Consider the following 14,271-nt stretch of genomic DNA (forward strand, 5'->3'; position numbering starts at 1 on the left):
GGGTTTAATCGACTGCATGAGATGCTAAATCAATGACTTATTCCGTTGTCCCAGATAGCCGCCCAGTCTCTGACTTTTGGATTTGCTAGGAAACCAATTAGGCTTTGCCAAGTCATAAGGGAATTTGCAGAGCTTCAGCAGTTGATGGAGATGGATATTGGGTTTTAGTGCTTATCAACTGCCATCTCTCTGAATTCTAAAACACACCTCAGATCTGGAAACACACGAGAAAGAAAAACCTGTTCGTCTCTCTTTTATCATCTTTAAATCTAATTTAAATTTTGAAACTGCTACAAATCTTTAATCTTATTGAAGCACGTACACACATATGTTGACGATACCAATTTAATAGTAGTACTAGCAATTTGCATCTGAAATGCAGTTTCAAGTTCAGACTAACGAAAAAATGGTTGGCCAGAGTAAAACGAAAAAGAAGTATAAGAAAGTTGATTCCATTCGTACACGCCAAACGCGGATGCCAACTAGCGATCACACCCAGCAGATGCTTTCCACGAATTATCAAAAGTTTCTAAAAGTAAAAATTTACGTTACCTTCCTTCTTAACTAAAAGAATCTTAGTGTATTTTTTAATTAAATTAATAAAAAGAAGAAAGTAAGAACACTTACGATAAAATAATTTTAAAATATATTTAATTTTAATGTTTTGTATAAAAATATGAGATATAAGAGATGTATAAAAATAATATAAGAGAAGAGAAGAATACACTTTTATCTTATTCTACATTTGTATATTAATAAAATGGTGAAGCATGTAACATTATATTATCATGTTTAATATTTAATTATGATAAACAAAAAATAATAGAATAAGATATAAATTATTTTTTATTAAAATTGATATAATTTTTAACAAATTTTATTTAAACTTTTTACATTTCAATATATATATATATTAAAAATTTTAAATATTTTAAATATTTTTTGTAAATATAATATTAAAGTATAATAATTTTCTTAAATTTTTTACAATTAAAATGTATTTTTTTATGAAATTAAAATTGAAACAAAAATAAATTTAAAGTTATAGTTTATAAAATAAAAAGTCATATGCATTCTTTATCCCTTGAAGCATCCACATAAAAATAAAAATAAAAACAAATAAAAGAGAAGAAAAATTCATACAACTTTAACTTAGTTCAATATTTCTTTCTTACATTCATAAAATCTCAACATTAATTTATTATTTTATAATTTTTAACTAAATAAAATTACAAATTTATACATTTATAAATTTTTAATGGTCAAAATTATAATTCCTAATCAGACACATAATTATTGTATCTCTAATCTACTTAAAATATTATATGTTGTTGTGAGTAAATACAAGTTAGATTTCTATTTTATTTTTTTCTTCAAAACTTTCAGGAATCCCTTGGCTTCATTTTCAGTTATTTATTTATTTTAAAAAGATTTTATTGATAGGCTTGGAAGCTGATATTCACGCGTCGGTAAATAGAAAGGAATTTCTTTTAAAAAGTTAATGCCATTTTCGTGTTTCCTGTGTTCAAGTTGTTCTATTATTCCATATTCTTTCCTCTTTTTCTCATATAAGACACCTTTATTCTTATTCCATTTTATTCTATTCACTTCCTCGTTTATCTATATAAAAAAAGGCTGGACATACAATTTTCATTCATATTTTCTTCGTTGAGAGAAACATATACAAAAGAAAGTGATTAAAGAAAAGAAAACTGAAGGAAAAAAACTAAAGCAGCAGAGGAAGATTTAAACATCTTTGCAGATTTTTGAGAATGCCTTTCAAGAAGCCTCATCACACCTCAGATCCTAATTACATAGTGCAGGCAAGTATACGTTTTCTTTTATACACACACACCTTCTTATTGTTTATGTTTTTGTCTCTCTATTTATTCAATTTAAGTGATTTTTTTGTTCATTTCACTTAGCTGACTATATAAACAATTGATATACAATAACTTCTTAATCACATCATCGTTTGTTATTATTAAGGATTAAAAGTGTTTACTCTACAAAAATAAACTAAATTAAACCACCAAAAAAAAAAACTAAAAACGATGTGTTAATTGAGTCTCTGTAGAAAACAATTATGGTAATGGACAATTACCCTAAGCAAGTTAATCTAAAACCTTCCCTTGGTAATACTGTATATATATAGCTATTTTGTTTAAGGGAATTCACCCCCCCCCCCTTCAATTACCCAAATACTAACAGCCTGCTATGTTATGTCAAAAACAGTTACATAAAATTGAAAAAAAAATTACTTTAAAAGAATTATCATTATTTCAACGTAATTTTCTATCATAAAAAAATGAAAATTGAGTTCTAACGTTAAAACAAGCAAGCAAGCAAGCCTTAAATCTGTTTCCTTAACTTATATTTGAAGTACTTACGATACCACTTTTGGATAAAAATATAATATATGCAGGTTGATGACCGCGGGTACATTATACAACCTAGAGGACTGAACATAGTGTGGGGAAATGATTCTCGATACTGGAGAATACCAGAGTGAGTAACATCATATAATGTGAATTTTTAGAGGGAAGCATGAAATTGAAAACTGATTTGATGTAGAAATTGAATAATAATTTCAGCCAAGGTGCTGCGGAGCTGATCCAAGTTTCATGGTTGGAGGTATCTGGTAAAGTAGCTATATCGAAGGAAGGGAATTACAGTATTAAATTTTCTGTGAATGTTAAAGCGGATGGGTTCGGTTGGGATGGGACGGAAGTGCTAGTGATGGCTAAAGTCGGGAAAACGGGAAGATATACATATCAGGTGGCCAAGCTAACTCCTGGTAGGCGACTAACCATTCCAATCCAACAACTTAAAATTCCCGTGAGCGCCTCAGACGCAGCGCCAAAGGACCTTTATTTTGGATTATATGAAGTGTGGAGCGGAAAATGGAAGGGAGGCCTTGAAATTGAGAGCGCAGAGGTCTTACGTGAGTCGTGAGTGAGAATTTGACTATTCTGGAATTATGGTTTGGTTTGTGTTTATATGTATGTGCTGAGACAATTGCAAGTGTCATTAGAATAACGGTATGCTCTGCCCATGCCGAGGGATTGGAAAAGGGGAAAAGTTTAGAAATAAAATGTTCACCGTATTTGCATAAACTATTTATATTCGTATGCATGGCCTAGCCCAAGTTTATTAGCTTACCATGATCAATTTTATTCGTAGTAACTTTGGACGACTAATAGACCTTCACGGTTTTGCATAGCATTTTTTGTTCGTTTGATAAAAATACCTACAAAGCTCTCTAGCAGTTTCAAATCGCCAATGAAACAACATTGTTACTGGTAAATATATATTAATTACACACGGTTATCTGCAATTATTAGCTACTAATTACTGACAATTTGTTACATCTATCTGAGAAATTATTTAAGGTAAAATGAAAAAATGAATTAAACATCTTGTTCAACTTGATGTTCAAATTGTTTAAGGTAACATTCATACAAAATTCATAGCTTAAAAACATCTTGTTCATCCTACAATTATTTATTTATCTTCTTCGTATTTCAATATTTTTAGATTAAACTAAATGAGAGAAATACTTCACTTTTATCTCATTTCCATATATCCATTTCTTTTTACTTATTTTAACACCTTCTCTAACAAATGCTTAACCAAAAACATAACAAAGTACTGATTGAAGAAAAAAAAAACGGATAATTAAATATTTTTTCTCTTTATAACCTAAATATTATATCTCAATTGAGTTGAAATTGAGTAGTTTATCACAGTTGATAGGACTTTGAAGGATCAAACTCGATAATTATGAAGTTTTTTATAAGTTCTTGATTACTAACGCACATGATAATTATATTTACCTAACTAATTAAAAAATTTAGGTTACAGTATAGCAGGGATTTTCAATTAAAGTAAATCTAATTTTATGAACTTAACATTAAATTGCATAGTCAAAAGATAAATTGTGATAACTTAAGATAAACAAGAGGTTGATCTAGTCATTTTTATCTATTGTATTTTTTATATTGTGAGTACTAATTTTTATTGTAAAATAAATTTACAAATAGTTTTTTTTTCAAATCTTGATTTTTATATGTTCAATTTTGAATCAATTACTCAAGTAGTAATTTACTGAACATTTATTAATAATTAAATATAATTTTAGAAAACAATGTCAGTTATTTACTTTTATATTCAATTAAATGATTGATACTTCTCAAATTTACTTATTTAAATAAAAGCACGTTACGTGGTAAGAAAAATAACAAAGTATTGGTAGAATAAAAATAAAGAAAATAAGATAAATTATAACATATTTTAATTTTTTTTTTATAAACTAAATATAATATCATTATTTTCTTTTTTCTACTAAAGTCCTTTTCACTCTTTTATAGGAACTTAAGAACTCAATTCTTCAACTCATCATTAAATATGCTTGATGTTCCATCAAGTTGAGATTTTAAGAGTATAAATTCATCCAAAACTTTTTTTAAATTACCTTTGGTAAAGTGTTTTTATACTTTTTTGTAAGTTGTTTATATTATTATTATTATTTTTTTAACATTTTGATGGATTTATAAGCACTCAAACACTAAACTTCTATAGCTTAGACACTGAGTTTGCTTATTTCATTTTGTTGTCAGGTGATCTAGGACTTAAGTTGTAAAAGTTCTTCTAAAAAATTTGAGTTAGAATTAAATAAAAATATTCATATATGAGTTTAGGTATTTTCTTTGAGATAAATCTTATTTATTTAAAAGACGTGTTAATGGGATGATAAGAAGGTGCATTCCAGATCAACAGCTAAGGTCTTGCAGGATGGTCTATATTGACCCATAGTTTTTAAAGATACTCGATCTTTTGTGTAAAAATATAATAAATGTTAAAGGATTAGAAATTTGTTAGGGAGAAATGAAATGTCATAGAATTACATTCTAAAAGTGAATTTGTTTTATGTGTAGAGGGTATACTTTGTAAGTCCAGTCCTTTTATCATACTCTAATCAATACATTCTCATTGTTGTGAATTATGTGTCAAAGTGGGTGAAAGTCATTTCATCACTCACTAAATGATGCTAACGTGATTGTGAATTCTCTGAAAAACAATATTTTCACAAGATTTAGAGTTCCAATAACACTTATTAATGATGGAGTAAATCATTTTTTCAACTAACAAATTGAGACATTATTATAAAAATATAGTGTAAAGCACAAGATGGTGGTTATTCCATATTATCCTTAGATGAGTGGTCAAGTTAAGATGTTTAACAAGGAGTTAAAAAGAATTTTGAAGAGATGATTGATGTGTCAAAGAAAGATTAGGCTAAAAAAAATTGATGATGCACTTTAGACATATAGAACAACTTTTAAAACTCCTATAAAAATGTTTCTATATCAGTTGGTGTTTGGAAAATCCCACCACTTATTAGTAAAGTTAGAAATTAAAATTTTTTGGACAATAAAATTTCTGAATTTTGATGTTAAAGTTATCAATGAACAGAGATTTCTTCAACTCAATGAACTTAAGAAATTCAGGTACCAAGCTTATGAAAGTGCTCATTTGTACAAGGAAAAAACAAAGAAATAATATGACAGTAAAATTTATTTCAAGCGTTTTGAACTAGGACAACAAGTATTACTGTTTAACTCAATATTAAATTTATTTCCTAGGAAGCTAAAGACATATGGTTTTGACCATTTGTGATAAGTAAAGTTTATCTGTTTAATGTTATGGAGTTACCTGAACTAACATCTAAAATAAAATTTACAATAAATGTGTATAGGTTAGTATTATTTTAGAGGAGAGGTTGATAGGTTGAAATCAACCTTAGTATTGTCCTCAAGATTTGCAAGATGTCAAGCTAATGACATTAAAAGAGCCCTTCTTGAGAAAAAAATTCAATTAATTTTACTATATTTTATTTTCTTTATTTTTTATTAACTTCAAAAATCTTTATGAATTTTTATAAAAAAATAAAATTAAATAAAAAATTTGTTTCAAGTTATTTAGCTTTGAGGGGTTTAACACTCACAACTTAAGTGCTAACATTATAAAAAAAAAAATGGGAAAAGGACTTTCAAGTGATCCCTCACCCAAGTGTTGGACTAGTATTGCCTAGGCACTCGAGAGAGGGGAAGGGAGGGGCATGTTATCTTTTAAACAAAATGAGGATTATTTGTGAAATCATAACAGCTCATTTTTCTTTCTTTTCTCATCTTCCTCTCAACTCTTTCTTTCATCTTTGTAGTCATTGTTAAAGAGTTTACTTCATCATTCTTAAACCCCTTCTATTGTTGTTTCAAAGAAATTTCATCTATTTCATTTCTTGTGAATCATAACCATGAGTTTGAAGAGAAAAAAAAGATTTTTGTGTGTTCTGCATTGTATTGTAAGTTTCTTGTTGAGGTGATTAAGTTTCATGCCTTCAAGAAAGAAAAAAGCAATTAGTAAGGTTGACTATAACTTAATAACTAATTTTGATAAGGATCGTTTCAAGTCTCATGCAAATGAACATTTTAATAAGATTTTTTTTACTCGACCACTGGTGCAAAAAAGAATATTTAGTCTTCGCGAAGGATAATACCTTAAAATTCAAGATCAAATCAGAAGAAGAAATTGGACAGCTCTATGTGCGAGCCCTCTGGTAAGAAAAATGAATTTGAGAATTTTGTGTCAATGCGTATATTATGCCTAATGATGAGAAAGAAAAAAGTGAATTTAAGAGTTTTATTCAAAGGAAAGAGATTGATTTCACTCCACTAGCTATATATGCTTTCTTTGGTATAGAATATCAATACCCATATTTTTGTAGTTATTATACATAATAGAACATGAATAAAGATGGGCTAATATGTTCAGCGCACTATATGAGAATTGGATGCACATGAAAAACCTTTATATCTAAGGAAAGTTAATCTAACAATTCTATAAGTTTGGTGCACATTTGTTTAGTCAAGACTTATCACTAAGTTAAATCATTTAGAAGTGCACATGGAATAAGCAGTCCTCATTCATTGTATAATAAGAGGTACACAAATTGACGTGGGGGCCTAATTGCTTCATAGATACATAAAATGGCTCAAGCATCATATAGAAGTCTAGTTACAGTGTAGGAGAACAATAGTTGATATTAAAAGAGATATTTCATTATGACCAAAGAGGCTAATTATTGCAACTTCTATAATCCAAAAGACTCAAAAATCATGAACTCAATAAAAAGGACAAAAGCAACCACCATTTCCTACAAGGCTTAGTTGTAGTAGGCCAATGTATCCTCTTACCACTACACAAAGGTTAAAGTAATTGGAGAACTTTCAAAGGTTGAACATTCATCAAAATCAATATTGCATTTGAGTTATTCAAAGATTAAAAGTAATGGTAAGACAAATGATTATTGAACAATAAATAAGACTAAATGAACCATTACTATAAGATGATAATGTTTTAAGGCCAGTTGATATTGTGAAAGAGTAAGAGGCTAAAGAGAAGAAAAAGATGTTGGTAAAAATTAAAGTCGATAAGAAATGAAAAAGTTTATTATTATTATTTTTTTTGCCCTTTACTTTTAATTTATTTCTTTCCTATAAAATATCTTTTATGCTTAGTTTTATTTATGTTAGCATTGTGTGTTTGTAAAAAAAAAAAAATTTATTATATAATTTTAATTTTTTTTTAAGAATTGACTTAAGTGCTCAATGATTGAATAATATTTTTTTTTATATAAATTTAAGTATTATTAGCATAATACTTTTAATGGATCATAGTCTTATTCATCATGCTTATTATAACTTTGATCTAAGATGTATATTTTTTTAGTAATGGATCAAATTAATTTTTTTTAAAAATTATGTAATATACTTAAATTAAATTTTATTTTAAAAAATATATAAATTTATATTAAGGTGAAATTCTAAGATAGTATATCTTGATAAAATAATTAAAGTAACTTTTTTACCCTTTGAACTTTTCAAACTAACTTGATAATACATATCTTTACATCATATTTGAAACTAAATTATTTTAATAAAAAGTTATTTCTTTTAACTTTTTTTATTTTATATTTCTTTAAATTCTAAAAAAATGAAAAATAAAATAAAAATTTATCTTAAATAAATTTTTATTAAATTTTTTAAATGTTACATTATATATTTTATTCATTTTAAAGCAAAAGCTATACTGCAAATCTCACTTAAAAATATAAGTTAAAATAAAACAAATAAGTCATTAAAAGTATATTTAATTTATTTTTTAAAAATAATTTTTAGTTTTTAAAAATAAATTATAATATAAATTTATACTACAATTTATTTTTAATTAAAAATTAAAAATAATTTAAAAAATAAATTAAACATATTTTTAATGACTTATTTATTTTATTTTAAATATAAATTTATATTACAATTTATTTTTAAAAAGTAAATTAAAGATGTTCTAATTTCCTTTTCACATTTCTCAAGAAATCAAGAACTGTATTCTTTAACTCATTGTTGAATACGCTCAAGGCTCACAGGGTGAACGAAGAGTAACCCAGAATTGAAAGATCGTCTCTATCTAATAATCTAACAATGAAATAGTAGGAGTATTAGTATAGAGAGAAAGAGAGGAAATTAGAGTGATTGTCTGGGCTGGGCAACATGTCGACAACAAACAACGTGGTGGTTCTAGACAACGGCGGCGGCCTCATAAAAGCGGGGCTGGGTGGCGAACGCGACCCCTCCGCCATTCTCCCAAACTGCCTCTACCGTCCCCCAGCCTCCAAAAAATGGGTCCACCCAAACCCCCTGAACTCTGGCAACCAAGACCTGACCTCCGCTGCCGTGCGCCGCCCCATGGACCGAGGGTACCTCATAAACCCAGACCTTCAGCGCGAAATCTGGTCCCACCTATTCTCTTCCATACTGCACATAAACCCTTCCAACTCCTCTCTCCTCCTCACCGAACCCGTCTTCACTCTTCCCTCCATCCAACGCTCCCTCGACGAACTCGTCTTCGAAGACTTCAACTTCCGCTCCCTCTACGTCGCCCACTCCCCCTCCCTCGTTCACCTCTACCAGACCACCCAGAGGCCCAATGAGCTTCTCTCCAAGGCCCAATGCAGCCTCGTCGTCGACTCCGGCTTCTCCTTCACTCACGCCTCCCCCGTCTTCCAAAACTTCACCCTTAATTACGCCGTCAAGCGAATCGATTTGGGCGGCAAAGCCCTCACCAATTACCTCAAGGAACTCGTCTCCTTCCGCTCCGTTAACGTCATGGAGGAGACCTTCATCATCGACGACGTCAAAGAGAAGCTCTGCTTCGTTTCCCTCGACCTGCAACGCGACCTCAACATTGCAAGGTTTTACTTTAATCCGTCCTCCTCTTCAATTTCTCGCTTAATTGCATATTTAACTCTATTTTATTTTATGTTACTTTATCACAAAAATGCAATGATCTAAATAAAAGAATTATCGTGTGTGTTTTTAGGAAGAGTGGAAAAGAGAATCTCTTGAGGTGCACCTATGTGCTTCCGGATGGTGTTACCTACACGAAAGGGTTTGTTAAGTATCCGGATCAGGCGCGGCAATATCTTAAACTGGCGGAGGGTGGTGTTCCTTCTTCTCCCCCGGTGGATACCGACGGGGATACGAAAATGGCGGCATTTGCTGAGCAGCCGGAGGACAGGAACAGAGTAGATTTGATGAAAAATGTATTTGCAGATATTTATTTGAGGGGAAAGAAAAATATTTGAAACAAAGAAAAAATGGAAGGAGAGCAAAATTTGAATTTTTGTTTCTAAAATTCATTTTTTCTAAAGTCAAACAAAAGAAAATACTTTTCACCCTGCATTTTCTTTCCCTTAACGATCTTTCCATGACATTCTTTTGTGTCAATGATTCTAATGTTATGTTTTTACCTTGTGTGCTCTTAGGAATTTGACTTGACAAACGAACGGTTTCTTGTCCCAGAGATGATATTCCGTCCTGCTGATTTGGGTCTGTTGATACAACGTGATTTTGGTTGATGAGTTTCTTATGTGACTGTGAATGAGGATCTTAGTCAATTATGATTTTGTGCTTGTTATTATTAGTTATTTCTTCTGTTTTCTGCAAAATGCTGAACAAAAGGGTTTGCAGGAATGAACCAGGCTGGGCTAGCAGAATGCATTGTGCGAGCTGTTGATTCTTGCCATCCACATCTCCACCCTGTACTCTATGAAAGGTAAATAATTCATAGCATTTGATTTGATGGTCCTGTTTTTGATATTTGCATCTTCTTAATTTGAGTCACCTCTTTTTTTAATGCTCTGTGCATTATTTGGCAGCATCATTTTAACTGGTGGAAGCACCTTATTTCCTCAGTTTGCTGAGAGACTGTAAGTATTTTGTTTGGGCCACTGCACTTTGTACTGTGTGCCATTAAATTTTGCACTTTCCTAATCTATCTGTTTTGGCCTATATAGTGTGGTGTTAGTATTTAAATAATTGATTGATTCTAAATACTGTAGAGAGAAGGAGCTTCGGCCTCTAGTTCCTGATGACTTTCATGTGAAGATAACTACTCAAGAAGAGTAAACATCCTGCCTAGATGTTATGTTTTTTATCTTGATAATTTCCATGAAGGAACTTATGGTTCTTCTACAGTCCCATACTCGGTGTTTGGCGTGGAGGGTCACTGTTGGCATCGAGTCCAGATTTTGAAGCAATGTGTGTGACCAAGTCTGAGTATGAGGAGCTTGGTTCTGCTAGATGTCGCAAGAGATTCTTTCATTAACTATACATGCTGTCAGCATGGCTACCCTGATATAGTATGTAAGCCTAATCTGTAATATTTAGTTGTCAGGATTCATAAAGATGTCATTTTAATTCTCTTTCATTGCCTTTTTCCTACAGCTTCCTCACAATGGCACGAGAGAGAAGATAGTGGAGCCGGTGCAAGAAGTGTGCAAATATGGAGAAGATTGATTGATCCCACTGTACATTATTGCATGGTTGAGCCAATTTTCTGGCCTCATCTTTCCAACGGATTCTTAGTTGGAACCAAGGTGTTGATTTTGGATTATCATTGTCTCTGGGAAGTGTTTATTTGAGAGGCTATGCATACTGTTATATTGGATCGAAGTCCATAAGATGGTGATTTTTTTGCTTCATAAAGTGTGGCGTGCTTTTGAGTTGCTATCTAATGTAGTGTCGGAAGTATATATGTACAATATAAATGCCCATTGTCTAGACTCAAACATAGCTTTAATATTTCATTACATGCTTTTGGTATCTTCTATTGATCTTTTGAAGTAGATTCTTCAATTTAGAGTTAATGATCATGCAATTCTTTAGAATGTTCTTTCCAGGATGAGTAGTCTTCAAGAGCAAAATGTTACATAATTTTGATCGAGCATCTTTTGATATACTATCCTTCGTAATTTTCAGCTTCTGATGTTTGAAAGCATCTCATTGAGGTTATTTTTAATATTAAAGGATAATTTTTTGGTTTAAAATACAGAAAATAAGGTCAGTCTCAGCCCAATTCGACAGCGACCTTACTTAGTGGACCTCGAGGCCCGGCTCTGGTTTGCTTCAAGTCAAGTGATGAAGATAGCGAAGGGGCCTTTATCTTTTTTTCAAAATTTGTTGTTTTGGAAAAATTATGAAAATATGAGGAGTACTTTAAAATTATTTTTTTAATATTGTTACGGGTGATTTTTTATTTTTAATTTTGTTATACTTTTTTAAAAGTCATTCACGAGTTTTTATTTTTTATAATTTTTTAATATTTATTTTAAACAATTGTCAGTGAAAATTTTTAAATTTAGTAGTTTTTTGTTATTCTATTCGTTTTTATATAAAAAATTGTCATTAACCATTTTTAAATTTCATATTGGTGTTCCAAATCTTATATATAAAAAATTAAATCTCTTGTATAGAGCTCGCCACAATAGATACATAAAAAATTAAATAGAATAGCAACAAAAATTGTTATTAATCCCTTCCCAGAATGTGAATGATATGACATACAGTGACGGTCAGACTTGGAAGTAAAAATTTAGAACCGATTAAATTGATAATTGTAATAATAATAAGGACCAATTCTGACTAAATATTCTTCGGATTGTGCTGGCTTTAGAATATGTGGTCTTTAGATTTTTAGGGTGGGTTCCTGCTATTGCATTTTTATAGTGAACTTGTTTCCTCCAGATTTGTTTTACAGTTTTTATGGAAGAATTTTTATTTTTTTTCCTTTTGCACTTTTTGCTATTTGGATTAACTTGTTTCCTCCAAACTTAACCACATTTTTGCTTGCAAATCTACGAAACTAACAACAAAAAAGAGAAATAAAAATAAATGGCTTAACTTGAACAAGTTCAACTAACTTAGGAGAGCGATGAAATTAAGATTATGATTTTTAAGAAAATACTCCCTTTTATATGCTTTGTAGGTCAAACACTGTTGGGTTAGATTAACAAAACTGCACTCATTTGAATACAAATTATCCAAATTTAAAAATGAATTATACCGGACTCATGAAAATTTACTATTTTTCCGTTTAGTTGTTTTGGACTTCTCAGATTCAAACGGCCTAGTAAATTTGTTTTGCCCTAATGTCAACATGCAGTATCCACAACGGTTTTGTGTTAATTTTTTTTTCAAAAAAATGAAAGATATATATTTTAATATAAATTAATAGTCAAAATCTTTATATGCATATCTTAATGTGTTTAATAATTTAAAATGGTGCTGGCTGTGATCGTCTAACGTTTGAAGGAATATCTAATACTTTTTATACCTAATGTAATATCATTGGTTTATTTAATTTATATTTTATTATAATTTAAGAAAAACATTTATGTCCTTCAAATTTATATTTGTTATAGTAGATTTTATCATTAATTTTACTTGATTTTAAAATGACAAATCTTATATTGTGTATTTATCTTGATTATTATTTGTTGTTTATTTATTACTGATTGACTAACGCATAATCGATCATAATAGCAACGTAGATCTCTGTTTAAATTGATTTATTAATAAAAATAATTCATTTTTCATAGTTATGTTTTGCCGGACAAGTGCTCTCGGAATATGCATAATAAACATAAGCATATTTCAGATATGGCGAATTTTTAAGAATGAAGAAACTTTTGTTAATTTTTTTTAACTTTTATATTTCTGTGAAATATAAAAAACAAGTTACTTTAAATATATTAAGAATCATGATTTTGAAAATGCATATATAATTTTTCAAAAAAAAAAAAAGTACTTATTGCACTCAGTTAATAAAAGTATCAAAACTTTGACAAAAAAAGAAAACATCAAAACTATTTTTTATTTATTTCTTTTTAATATTTATATAATTAATTTGAAATCTCAATTTCCAGTGGACAAACATAAATATCACACTTTATTTGAGCTTCAATCTATTAAAATCAAATTTAAATTTTCTTCGGCTAACACAAAAATTGAAGGTATTAGTTTCATTTTTATTTAAACAAAAATAAATTCACTTAAGTAAATAAATTTTATTTACACAAAAATGAATTTTGCATAATCACTGTCATTCATGTACGCATAGTTTTTCAATTAAAAAAAAACAGGAAAGTCGATAAAAGTTAAAAAAGTTAAAACAAGTGAAAACAATGGAGGATGAGGGAGATTGTGTGGGGCACAGGGTGGCAGAGTGAGTGGGGAGGAGCAGAGGAGTTGGAAGAGTAGGGAGGTAAGGAAGAGAGTGTTAAATTTTTATTTATTTATTTAAATAAATCTATTTTTACTTAAAAAATTAATACGAGAAAGAATTCAGATTAATAAAAAATGTATGTGAATGGAAGAGTATTAAAGAATCCATACAATCTATTTAAAACGTTAAAATGACTAAAAATTTATAAAATAAAAATTATTTACAAAAAATTAAAAATTAAAAAATTTCAAAAGAAAATTGATTTAATTTTTAAACTATATATTCAAAATTAAACTAAATTGAATCAACCCACAAATGTACTAAGTTTATATTAAATTTTTACTGTATAATTATATAAATACCAACCTAAATATTTTTAAAATATAATTTATTATTTAAAAATTAAATTATTTTAAATTTTTATTTATAATTTATATTAATATGTGGTTTATAATGAGGTTTAAGAAAAGTTTCATATTTTATTATATATTTAATTTTTTGTTTAGTAAACATTGTCTTTTAAATAAAAATATATTAATTTTTAATATTTAGTTATATTTTTTTAGGATGTGCATAAAATATATAAATAAATCATAAAAATAACTAATCTTACTAATTAGTATTTTATATAATATTTTAATTTTAGTA

At 29.0% G+C, this 14,271-nt stretch overlaps 2 protein-coding genes across 2 annotated transcripts; both read left to right on the forward strand.

The window, feature by feature from the left end:
• Positions 1–1,652: 1,652 nt before the first annotated feature.
• On the forward strand, positions 1,653–3,217 carry LOC113848981 (protein PHLOEM PROTEIN 2-LIKE A9-like). Its single transcript, XM_027478464.1, has 3 exons — positions 1,653–1,823; positions 2,426–2,508; positions 2,595–3,217. Exons 1-3 carry the CDS (start codon positions 1,773–1,775, stop codon positions 2,953–2,955), a joined length of 495 nt encoding a protein of 164 aa, XP_027334265.1. The 5' UTR covers positions 1,653–1,772; the 3' UTR covers positions 2,956–3,217.
• A 5,355-nt stretch (positions 3,218–8,572) lies between these two features.
• LOC113848967 (actin-related protein 6) lies at positions 8,573–11,052 on the forward strand. The gene is made up of 8 exons (XM_027478440.1): positions 8,573–9,310; positions 9,439–9,661; positions 9,884–9,947; positions 10,089–10,173; positions 10,277–10,327; positions 10,460–10,522; positions 10,596–10,759; positions 10,845–11,052. The coding sequence occupies exons 1-7, from the start codon at positions 8,610–8,612 to the stop codon at positions 10,723–10,725; spliced, it is 1,317 nt and encodes a 438-aa protein (XP_027334241.1). The 5' UTR covers positions 8,573–8,609; the 3' UTR covers positions 10,726–10,759; positions 10,845–11,052.
• Positions 11,053–14,271: the final 3,219 nt, after the last annotated feature.

The sequence above is a fragment of the Abrus precatorius genome, unplaced genomic scaffold (assembly GCF_003935025.1).
Source record: "Abrus precatorius isolate BTA unplaced genomic scaffold, Abrus_2018 Scaffold10, whole genome shotgun sequence".
Classification (NCBI taxonomy): Eukaryota; Viridiplantae; Streptophyta; class Magnoliopsida; order Fabales; family Fabaceae; genus Abrus; species Abrus precatorius.